This window comes from Physeter macrocephalus, chromosome 13 (assembly GCF_002837175.3).
Source record: "Physeter macrocephalus isolate SW-GA chromosome 13, ASM283717v5, whole genome shotgun sequence".
In the NCBI taxonomy this organism is placed as follows: Eukaryota; Metazoa; Chordata; class Mammalia; order Artiodactyla; family Physeteridae; genus Physeter; species Physeter macrocephalus.
Genome location: NC_041226.1, coordinates 9,680,347 through 9,693,251, shown reverse-complemented (window position 1 = coordinate 9,693,251; position 12,905 = coordinate 9,680,347). Strand labels below are relative to the sequence as shown.

At 35.0% G+C, this 12,905-nt stretch overlaps 1 protein-coding gene across 7 annotated transcripts in view; it reads right to left on the bottom strand.

The window, feature by feature from the left end:
- PDS5B (PDS5 cohesin associated factor B) overlaps window positions 1-12,905 on the bottom strand; it is a 228,564-nt gene that overhangs the window by 36,677 nt on the left and 178,982 nt on the right. For all 7 annotated transcript variants that reach the window (XM_007105442.3, XM_024125886.3, XM_055089322.1 and 4 more), the window contains 3 exons: window positions 12,220-12,378; window positions 1,698-1,766; window positions 140-276 (listed from right to left, as the gene is read on the bottom strand). In XM_007105442.3, the coding sequence (XP_007105504.2) occupies window positions 140-276; window positions 1,698-1,766; window positions 12,220-12,378 (365 nt within the window). The remainder of the gene's footprint in view (window positions 1-139; window positions 277-1,697; window positions 1,767-12,219; window positions 12,379-12,905) is intronic.

The window sequence follows — 12,905 nt, the reverse complement described above, 5'->3', positions numbered from 1 at the left end:
AAGCCTATTACAATAAAAATATATGCATACCTACAAAGAATTATTAATTATCTTTTAAAAAAGAAACCATCATTCAACAATTACACCAGACATTAAAATAGTGTGTAATCCAAAGAACTCTGAAGTTGTAATTACATACCTAATTTTCCCCTGTTCTGTCAAGTCTCCATCACTATGCAGTATTGTTGTGAGCAATCTTAAAGTAGAAGTTCCTGATTTACTGTGATTATTTTTCATTCCAAGTAGCCATCGAACCATCATTTTAATAGCCTGAATCTATTTAAAATACAAATTGACGAATAAAATATTGCTACCATTTAAAGAAATTCTATATCAGCCTTGAAAAAGAATGAAGAAATGTTTTTAACAGATGCTTTTTAAGAAAAGGAAAGAAAAAAATTATTTTTTTCTGCATGTGTGAAGATAACTTTGAATGTTTTAAATTAAAGATGTCTCACCCCCAGGTAGTTGACAAATGAATGATTTATCTAAAAACTGGTTCTTTTTGCTTTTTTAAAAATGTTTCCCCAACAAACACTCTACCCTTTAGAACCCACAGTAAAATCGTGCTAACTTCCCTAGTCCAGAAAGATCCCGACTGGAAATTATATTCGATCTTTTGTGTCTAAGAGTTGATACCACCTTGCATTTGCACTGCATTTGACAATTATGAAGTACTTAGTACTTTAAAACCTGTTACTGCCTCTAAGGCTTGCAACAGCCCTTTTCAAAGGGGTGCAGCATATTATCTCTTTTTCACATATTATCTTAATTTTTACAGATCTGAGGCTCCGGAGCTAAATGGGTTTTGAACAGTGGCATGTGGCTAACAGTCTTAAGATCCTCTTCCTGGGCCACTTGGTAACCATGAACTTAAGCGTAGGCCGCCTGCCTTCTAGTGCAGTGCTGCCCAATTATACAAAACTGCTGCTTGAGACCAATGCTGAGAAAACAGGTTTATACTGGAACTCAAAAGTTTGAAGCATCATTCAATGATGCTAAAGGAAAGACTGCCCTACAGGTCTGGAGAAACAGTATCAGAATCTGAAGCTGCAATAATGTGACAAAGTAGTTCACGATATGAAACATAAACAAATACACACACAACGCAATGATTTGCAAGAAATTACAATTAGAAAAACAATATTTAATATATTTGTTCCTGGCCTTTACACCTTGGGCAGTGGCTTGATATGAGGTCTACATTACAGAGTACAGACAGTTTTAGTAAAGCAATACTTTACAGCTGTGATGAGCAATCCTTTACCCATAACTCCTAATTCAAGAAATTACAGGTTGAATTTTTTTTAATAAAAATAAAAAAGTATATCAAATCTCATGGAAAAGATGAATCGTCTTAAAACCTGGACGACGATCTTTGCTGAATAGGAGAATGTACATAAAACCAGCACTGCCTTTTCCCATTAAAAGGTGTATATCTAAGAAGCAGCAACATGGAGGAAGTTTTCAAACTTAGTTTTCCAAACTAGATTATGAGCAGCTGCCCACAGGACTCAAGTTTCTCATTATTGCCCTACACTCTCACAGCACAGAGGATAATGTCATACAATAAATATAAAAACCTGAATGATTTTAATAGCCGTATCTTTATAATAGGAACAGACATTTTAACACCTATAATAATAATACAGTATATTAAATATATTAAAATCAACAGATCTATGCATATCACTCACTTTGACCATTGTCTCAGGTGAAACTTCTTCATCTGGAACCCAAAGCTTAGTTGTCTTTTTTCCTGGAAGCTAAACAAAAATTAAGGACTTTAAAACACAAATACACGTTCTCATGTGTAATTCATATTTAGTGAATGAATGAAATTTTTATCTTCTGCAACAACAGTCATTATACATGACTATGTTTTCTGTTACCTACTCAAAATGGGTGAAAGGCCTGTCTTCACTGAAACTACAAATGAACCTTATACATCCATCACCAGCTGGTTCTTTGTAGGTGTGAGATAGGACCAACTTTAACCACTTATATATATATACTTCCTTACTCAATCCCCTTTAAGTCTGCTGTTTCAATTATTTAAAGCAGTTGGCAAGGACTAAGATAAAAATCAATGGAGCCAAAAAGTGTACAGATGACCCTTGAACAAGACAAGTTTCAACTGCGCAGGTCCACTTATATGTAGATTTTTAAATGAACACATGCTACAGTAATACACAATCCACAGCTGATTGAATCAGAAATGTCCTGTGGATAGGGAGGAACCACATACAGAGAGCTGACTACAGATTATATTAGGATTTTCCACGACACAAAGGGTTGGCACCTTTAACTTCCATGTTGCTCAAGGGTCAGCTATAGTTCATAAATGATGAAGGAAAAGGTATCTGCAAAAAATCTTGAGCAAGGAACAATTATAAAGGTTTGCAGAAGTAACAGAAAACATACATTAGTGTCTTCCTACTTAAATCCCACCAAAATGGCAACACACACACAAACACGCACATGCACGTAAACACACACCAGTTAGCTGGGCCGGAAAACAAAAGGGGCCCCCCCAAAAAAACAAAACCAAAGAAAAATTTCGAAAAACAAAATATACAGTAAAAAAAAATTAACAGAGGTAAGAGGGCTTACAACTCCAGAAAAGCACAGAAGGAAACACCCTCCAAAAAGCCTTTTTTTTTTTTTAGCACAATCATAGTATAACCCTGAGATGATAAACTGAAGGTATTAAGAAATGTGAATTTACAGTAGCAGCCAGGAAATTAAATAAGGTGACAAAAGAGCTGAACCCAATCTTGGAATACTGGAGATCCCATTTTTACCTCAACCTGACATGAGTAATTTCCAGTTGGAAACAGAAATCAAAGAGCACCTCAGGTAACCCTTTGGCAACAGGATAGGTAGCTCAAACATCCAGAAGGCAAACTCCCCAAACACACAGAGCTATTTACAAACAGCTTAAGAATTAATTCTTCAGCTGAGAAATGCCTTCAAAGTGTGAAGTGAAAATAATGAAGTAAGGATCTCATTAGAAACATACTGATGAAATTTCTGAACTAAGAATATCCAAAAAAATCTCAAAGCTTGCATGGAGGAACCTACCAAAAAAGAAACAAGAACCATATCAACTTCAGATTTCTTTATACGCCAAAAAACAATATTCTGAATTTTCTGTTAGCCAAGTGACTTGAAAAATAGAATTCTAATCTTCAAGAATGAGGAGGAAAATATTTTCAGAAATCAGAGAGAAAGCTTCCAAATTACGAGCCATTTTGAACAAATTATTCAAAGATGCACTCCAGTAAAATATTTAATTCACAAGAAAATTCAATCAGCATAAATTATTACAAATAGAAAATAAACAAAAAAGTTATCATAAGCAAGACCAATAGACAGGTTCAAACAAAAAAGTTATCGTAAGTAAGACCAATAGGTTCAAAAATAATAAATGAAACCACAACAGATGCAAAACAACCAAAGACAGAAAAAATCTAAAACTAATGGACAAATACACTAGTCAAGATCTAAAAGCATTTCAACGGGATATGGATTTATATTGGATACTAATGTAAAAAGGATATTGATGTACTTTTCTTTAATCTTACATCATAAGATATAAAATTCATGAACATCTGTAAAACTAGCAGTATAATATAAAAACAAACCAAAACAAAAATGATTTTTAAAAAAAAGAACATTGAAAACTTCATCATCACAGCAGTAGACATGAACATACCTCTTTCAAAAACTGACAGATGAAAAAAGGTAAGTACAGGAAATTCATACAGAAATATAAGAAAATACATAGAGATAAAATGTTTAAGGATAAAAATAATCAAAACTGGCCTTTCTCATAATTATGATGAAAAGTAAAGAGAAAAGAGTTTAGCAAGACAAGATGATATAAGATTAAGAACTACAAAATAATTCCCCAAATCCACCACAAAACAAAATAATTTTAAAAACTGAAATACCTAACAAAGTTGTATAGGAGAAATATCTAAATTTTCTTTACAGAGAAAATTATAAAACTTTAATGAAAGACACATTGTAGATGAGCAAACAAAGCAATGGGAAAGAATAGAGGCTGTGTATGATATGAATGTTAGCACTGCAGATGACTGGAAGAAGGAGAGATCATTCCATAAATTCTGCTGGGAAAGTTGGTTACCCTAATGGAGAGTAGAAAGAAATGGAATCCTTAAGTCACAGCATACAAGAAAAAGCAAACAAATCAATTCCAGATGGATTAAAAATTTTATGTGTGAAAAGAAAACTTTAAAACGTTTAGAACATATGGGAGACTATTTTTATGACAATGGCATAGGAAATGATTTCTTAAACAAGATATAAAAGCATTAACTACAAGAGAAAAGAATGATAAATGTAGTTAAATTAAAATTAATAACTTTTGTTCAAAGGACACAATGAAGGGAGTAAAAAGACACACCATAAATGAGATTTTATGCATTTTATGAACATACTTCAACATGTACCTGAAAAAATATTAGTGTGTGTAAAGATTACCTATGAGAAAAAGACAAACAACCCAAGAAAAAAAATCAAAAGACAAGAAAAGGAATTTCAGAAAGGAGGCAACATGAATGATGACTAGACATATAAACTTTTTTAGTAACCAGGGAAATGCAAATTAAGACTATACTGAGACACTGTTTTATATCTAATTAGATGGGCAAAAATTAAGAAATCTGACGATAATGTGTGTTATATTATATACTGCTGAGAGGAAAATAAGTTTTAACAACCATCTTCAAAAAATAATTCAGCTATAAAGTGAAAAGTTAAATATGTGTACAAACTGATGTTCATCACTGTATCACTCTTGTGAATGTAACCTGGAGAAATTTGTGCTCATATGCATCAGATGGCCTCTATAAGAAATTCACAGGAGCACTGTTCAAAAGAGGAAAGAAATGGAAAAACTCCAAATGTCCATTAGGAGAATAAGAGATATTTCACACAGTGATATAATAATACAGAGTAATGAATGAATTAACTACAGCTAGACTTGACAACAAGGGTTATTAAGAAACATATCCATAATGATAATATCAAGTCACCCAAGAATATATACGGTATAAAATAACTCTTATAAACTTCAAGAACAAGCAAAATTAAACAAGTACATGTTCAGAGATAAATATATGGTAAAATGGTGTTTTGTTTTAGTTAGGGAATAATAAACCAAAATTCAACAAAGTGGTTACCTGGGGCAGGAAAGAAACAGGAAGAAAAGTTTGAAGAATAATAAAACCAGGTGCTAAGAATTCATGGGTGTTGAATCTTTGCAGGCAAAGTTTCAAAAGAGGAGAATAATCAAGAGATTTGAGTCTGGCACTAAAATTGCTTTTCTTATATAAATGATGGCAGATTCTGAAAGTGAAAAAGGGTTAAAAGGTTGAGCAATGTTTTCATCACTGTCACAGAGATAGAAGGAAAACAAAGTGGAATTCTGAGTTCAATAAAGAGTAGAGTCCTTGTTAAACACCCTAAGCTTGTGGGGGGATCCCAAATAAAAACATCCTAGACATAAAAGTGACCAGAAAAAGAATGAGCCTGGCAAAAACTGAAGCCTAGCTTCCAATCACTGCAGTCTTGACTGAATGAATGTGATCTGACAGTAGCTCAACTGTCTGTCAGAAGCAAAAATAAATCCTGTTTGGAAGAATTATAAAATCATCCAGAGCCTCAAATTATCTCTACTATTTTTTGTTCACAAAGTCTACAGCTCAATCAAAAATAACATGTGTGCAAGATAAGACCTGACCAAAAATCAAGCGAAAAACAGACAAGAGAAAAAGAGCCCCTGGAGATCCAGATATTGAGGCTAACACACATAAACTTTAACATAATTAAAGATGTTCAAGGATTAAATGACAAGAAAAAGAATTTTGGCAGGGAACTAAAAACTATATTTAAAAACTAAAGGAAATTAGAGAATAAAAATATATTAAAACTGCAATTAAGAATTCATATTTATAGGTTTAACATAAGATTAGACAAATCTGGAGAGAATGAGTAAATTCAAAGATGGGTCAGAAGAAAAAACTGAAGCACGAGCAGGCTGAAACAGGTATACCTCTGAGATACTGCAGGTATGGTTCTAAACAACCACAAGAAAGCAAATATTGCAATGAAATGAGTTACACAAATTTTTTGGTTTCCCAGTGCATAGAAAAGTTATGTTTACACTATAACATGGTCTATTAAATGTGCGATAGCATCATGTCTAAAAAAAAAATGAACATACCTTACAAAATACAAAACAATACAAAAATATAAAAAGAAAAAGCTATTACAATAGCAACTATTAATAGTAATGACTATTTGGGTCTTTTGTCCATTTAAAAAAATTGTCTTTTTGTTGAGTTGTAATCGTTCTTTTATAGAGTCTAGATAAGTCTCTTATCAGATATATGATTTGCAAATATTTTCTCCCATTCTGTAGGCTCCCTTTTCACTTTTTTTTCAAATTGATAATTTTTTTTAAAAAAGGAGATATAATTGGCATATAACATATTAGTTCCAGATGTACAATGATTCAATATTTCCATATACTATGAAATGATCACCATAATAAGCCTAGCTTTCACCCATCACCACACAGTTACAATTTCTTTTTCCTGTGATGAGAACTTTTCAAATCTACTCTCGCAGCAGAAACTTTCAAATATACCATACAGTATCAATAACTATAGTCACCATGCTGTACATTACATTCCTTGACTTATTTATTTTATAACTGGAAGTTTGTGCCTTTAGAAGACTCCCTTTACCCATTTTGCACATCAGCCATCCCCTGCCCCTGACAACTACCAATCTGTTCTATGTATCTATGAGTTTGGGGGTTTTTGTTGTTGTTGTTGTTATTTGGTGTTTTTTAGATTTGATTCCGTGTGTAAGAAGGATCACACAGTATTTATCTTTCTCTGTCTATTTCACTTAGCATAATGCCCTCAAGATCCAACAGTGTTGTCACAAATGGCAAGATTTTTTCTTCTTTTTTATGGCTGAATAATATTACATTGTATATATACACCACTTTTTCTTTATCCATTCATCCAATAGATGGACATTTAGGTTGCTTCTATGTCTTGGTTATTGTAAATAATGATACAATGAACGTGGGGGTGCAGATATCTTTTTGAGTTAGTATTCACATTTCCTTCAGATAAACACTCAGAAGTGAAATTACTGGACATGGTACTTCTGTTTGTAACTTTTTTTTTCCTATTTTTAATTTTTGGAAGATCCTCCATACTGTTTTTCATGGTGGCTGCATCAATTTACATTCCCACCACCAACAATTTATATTCCCACATCCTCACCAACATTTGTTATTTGTCTTTTTTTATATTAGCCAATCTAACAGGAGTGAGGTCATACCTTATTGTGGTTTTGATTTGCATTTCCCTGATGATTACTGATGTTAAGCACCTTTTATATAATTGTTGATGATTTGTTTATCTTCTTTGGAAAAATGTCTCTGCCTATCTTTTAATCAAATTGTTTTTTGCTATTGAGTTGTATGTGTCATTTATATAATATGGATAATATTAACCCCTTATCAGATACATGATTTGCAAGTATTTTCTCTCAGTGGGTTTCCTCTTCATTTCGTTGATGGTTTCACTTTCTTGATAATGCCCTTTTTTTTTTTTTTTTTTTTTTGTGGTATGCGGGCCTCCCTCTGCTGTGGCCTCTCCCGTTGCGGAGCACAGGCTCCGGACGTGCAGGCTCAGCGGCCACGGCTCACGGGCCCAGCCGCTCCGCGGCATGTGGGATTCTCCCAGACTGGGGCGCGAACCCGGTTCCCCTGCATCGGCAGGCGGACGCGCAACCACTGCGCCACCAGGGAAGCCCTTGATAATGCCCTTTGATGCACAAAAGTTTTACATTTTGATGAAGTGTAATTTACCTGTTTTTGGTTTTTATTTTTTTGGTGTTTGTGCTTTTGATTTCTCATGTAGGAATACACTGCCAAATCCAATATTAGGAAATTCTCCAGGATTTTACTATTACTTTTGTTCTAAATCATATGTATATAATCTATTATGTTTCATACTTTAATTATTGTAACAAGGTATGATATCTAGTAGCTCAAGTCCTCCAAATGTCTTTAATGATGACTTCTGCTGCTGCTGTTCCTCCTCCTACTATGACTACTTCATCATCATCATCATCATCTTCTTCAAGATGATTTTGCCTATGCCTTTTGCATTTCTATTGAAATTTTACAATCAGCTTGCCTCTTCTCCCTATACCACTCTACCCCAACATATACACACACATCTGGCTAGAATTTTGATACATATTGTATTGAACTGTAAATCTGCAGATAATTTTCATCATTATAGTATCACCATCCCATTCCATGGTGTTATAATCCTGACATTTTCATTTCATGAAGACAGTATATACCTTAGGTGGCCTTTAACTTCACTGAGGAATGCTTCTTAAACATCTGTGTAGAGGTATTGCTTACCTTTCTTAAATATATTCCTAGGCATTTAATGGTTTTTGATGTTACTGTAAATATAATTTTTAATATTTATTTTCTAATTGTTTATTACTGGCAAAGAAATATAAAGTTACTTCTTTTTTATACTGACTTTGAATCCAGGGACCTTGTTAAAGACAATTTTTAATTCTATTAACTTTCGCATTCTTTTAGGTTTTCTCTGTTCATAGTAATAACAGTTTTTTTTTTTTCCTTCATTCTTAATGGTTTTTATTTCTCTTTCTTCCTCCTAGAATGGCCAGAACCTTCAAAACAACACAAGTGGTGATAGTGGATATTTTTATCCCATTCCCAATCTCAGGGGGAAAAGACAGAGTAACAGTAACTAATAGAAGACTTGAAGACTTCTAAATGTCATATATAGAACTGTACACAACCCAGTTCTGACACACTTTCTGTCAACTTTGTATTTAATTAGCATACTCTGCTTACATGTTATGTAAATAGTGATTAGGGCTAATTGCCACCTGAGGAACTTCCCTGGTGGTCCAGCGGTTAAGAATCCACCTGCCAATGCAGGGGACATGGGTTCGAGCCCTGGTCCAGGACGATCCCACATGCCGCAGAGCAACTAAGCCCATGTGCCACAACTACTAAGCCTGCGCTCTTGAGCCCGCGAGCCACAACTACTGAGCCGGCGTGCTGCAACTACTGAAGCCCGCATGCCTAGAGCCCGTGCTCCGCAACAAGAGAAGCCACCACAATGAGAAGCCCGTGCACCACAAATGAAGAGTGCCCCCGCTCGCCACAACTAGAGAAAGCCCGCACGCAGCAACAGACCCAAGGCAGCCAAAAATAAATAATTAATTTTTTAAAAATTGGCCAAAAAATAAAATAAAATAAAAATTTGCCACCTGATGTTTTTTCAGTTTGTTCTATCAGTTCTGTGTTCGTTTTCATCTTCTTCTTGCCTTATTTTTGGTTAAATATTTTTATTCCATTCTCCTCTTTACTGGCTTATTCGTTTTATATTTTCCTGTTCTTTTAGTAGTTGTCCTAGAGAGTAGCGGCCTTATTTTTTTTTTTTTTTTTTGCGGTACGCAGGCCTCTCACTGTTGTGGCCCCTCCCGTTGTGGAGCACAGGCTCCGGACACGCAGGCTCAGCAGCCATGGCTCACGGGCCCAGCCGCTCCGCGGCATGTGGGATCCTCCCAGACCGGGGCACGAACCCGTGTCCCCTGCATCGGCAGGCGGATTCCCAACCACTGCGCCACCAGGGAAGCCCCAGCCTTAAATTATTGAAGGCCAATTTCAATTATTCTGTCTTAAACTTTCAGAACAGTAGTAGGTTCAGTATTCTAAGAAAACTTAAAATACGTCAACTCCCTTTACACTCTGATGCTTACTGTGCTCTTGTTCACACTGGACCATTACTGTTCTAATTTTATGCAGTTAATATTTATTTAGATTTACGAACATATTTTCCTCTTTCTCTCGTTTTTCACTGTTTTGTCTCTGTGATAATTTGCTTTCTACCCAAAGAATTAAAGTAGAAATTCTTTTAGCTGGGATAACTGCTAATGAACTCTTTCAGTTTTTGTTTGTCTGAAAATGTCTTTATTTTGCCTTTCCTTTTTAAAGGATATTTTCTCCAGGTTTAGAATTCTAGATTGGTATATTTCTTCCACTTAATAATTTGAAGGTATTATTCCATTATCTTCCATTTTCTTATCTTTTCTTTTGAAGTCAAGTGACAGTCTTGTCCCTTTGAAGGTTTTCTGTCTTTTTGCTGTGAATGCTTTTAATCTTTTCTATTTTGATTGGTACCAGTTCTACTATGATGTATCTGGGTGTGCTTTGTGTTATATTTATCCTACTTGGGGCTTCTACCTGATCTTGAATGTATAGCTTTGACGTCTTTCATAAATTTTGAAAAACTTTCTGGCATTATCACTTCAAATACTATTTCTGTTTCATATTCTCTTTCCTCTCTTGCTGTAGTTCTAATTACACTCTACATATACAATATTTTTTTTTACTGTGACCCAGCTGTCTGACATACTTTTTGTATACAGACAAAAATTGTTTCATTAGGCCTCACAGACACTGCATTTTTTACAAATTGAAGGTTTGTGTCAAGCAAGTCCATCAGTGCTATTTTTCCAACAGCATTTGCTCACTTCAATTCTCTGTGTCACATTTTCATAATTCTTGCAATATTCCAAATGATTTCATTATTATTACATTTGTTATGGTGATAAGTGATCAGCAATCTTTAATGATACTATTGTAATTGTTCTGAGGTGCCATGAACCACTCCCACATAACACAGCCAACTTAACTAGTAAATGTGTGTGTTCTGACTGCTCTACAGACTGGCCATTCCCCCATCTCTCTCCCTCTCCCTCAGGCCACCCTATTCCCCGAGACACAACAATGCTGAAATTAGGCCAATGAATAACCCTACAATGGCCTCTATAAAGTGTTCAAGTGAAAGGAAGCATTGCACATCTCTCACTTTAAATCAAAAGCTAGAAATGATCAAGCTTAGTGACGAAGGCATGTCAAAAGCTGCAATCAGCTGGAAGTTACACCACTTGTGCCAGTTAGCCAAGTTGTGAATGCAAAGGAAAAGTTCTTGAAGGAAATTAAAAGTGCTACTCCAGTGAACACGTAATGATAAGAAAGCAAAACACCCTTATTGCTGATATGGAGAAAGTTTTAGTGGACTGTAGAGGAGATCAAACCAGCCCAACATTCCCTTAAGGCAAAGCCTAATCCAGAGCAAAGCGCTAACTCTCTGCAATTCTGTGAAGACTTGGCGAGGTGAAGAGGCTGCAGAGGAAAAATCTGAGGCTAGCAGAGGTTGGTTCATAATATTTAAGGAAAGAAGCCATCTCTATGACATAGAAGTAAAAGGTGAAGCAGCAAGTACTGATGCAGAAGCTGCAGCAAGTTATCCAGAACATCTAGCTAAGATCATTAATTAATGTGGCTATGCTAAACAACAGATTTTCAACTCAGAAAACAATCTTCTATTGGAAGAAGATGCCGTCTAGAACTTTCATAGCCAGAGAGAAGTCACTGTTTGGCTTCAAAGCTTCAGACAGGTCTACTCTCTTGTTAGGGGGCTAATGCAGCTAGTGACTTTAAACTGAAGCCAATGCTCATTTACCATTCTGAAAATCCTAGTTTTAAGGTTTTCTCTTCACACATATGTGCATGTATCTAAAAACTCAAAGATGTGCATAAAACTCCACGTAACTGTAAGGGGTCAATTCTCCAAGACCCAAACATGCCATGCCCTACCCCAAATACAAACTGGAGACAGAGAAAATCACTATTTCTTTCCCAATGTTTTCTTCCAAGCCTCTTTTAATTCTCTCTTGTATGTATGAAACGCAACAACTACTGTCATAACAACCATACTATAAACTAACCTGTCAGTCTTCACATTTTTTTAAAAAGATGTCATTATAAAAATTAAACCCCTATAAAGTTGAAATAGACAGAATCAGGTGATATTTTGTATTTATGAAGGAAAGTATTCCAGGTCATAGTCCTATGCTCAACTAAAGAGATGTTTCAATGTTGTTTCACTTACAATGGAGATACAGCATGTTAGAAAGATAGGAAAACCTAAAATAAGTCAGCCAAATTGAAGTGTTACTTAAATCATTTCACTTCTCTCTTTGCTGCATAAAATTTTAGAAGATAGCACTATGAAGAACACACAACTAAAAAATAAAAATTACCCGATCATTCATGAGAAGATCTTTCACAATGAAAGTAGCTACCAAAGACTTCAAAGGAGCAGCAAACTGATCTGGTGCAAGGAGAGCAATATGACCAATAGTAACCAGCGGTGTTATGAGATGTTCCAGGTTGCTTGGATCCAGGCTCTTATGCAGAGGCTGAAAATGAGGAAAGGAAAATGATCAACTCCATAAACATGCAAATAAGCTGTTCACATATTTCACCTTCAAATTTTAAAAACTACAAAAGTTCCAATACATGGTTTAAGTAGTAGCTCAAGCTTACATTTAAACTTTTATAGGTTATTTATGTAGAAGGCATCATATTCAAATATTTTCAGTTTTGCCCAAGTTATATTTTAGAGGTTAGGTAAAGAACATTTCAGCATGAAGAATCATATTATGTATCATGTATTTTATGACCACATATATAAGTATGTTAGAGACTGCTAAGGCTCACCAATATCCACTTCCATTCAAGGATGCCTATATGTGCAGTTAGGTGAGGATGTGAGTAAGTTCTGGTTACCAGAATGGGAATGAAAGTGAGGTATGCCATGCCTGTGCTGAGGCAGATATGAGCAATGTATCTTCTCCACATTCTCTCTTTACTCACTGGCTGTCTTTTTTTTTTTTTTTTTTTTTTTTTTGCGGTACGCGGGCCTCTCACTGTTGTGGCCTCTCCC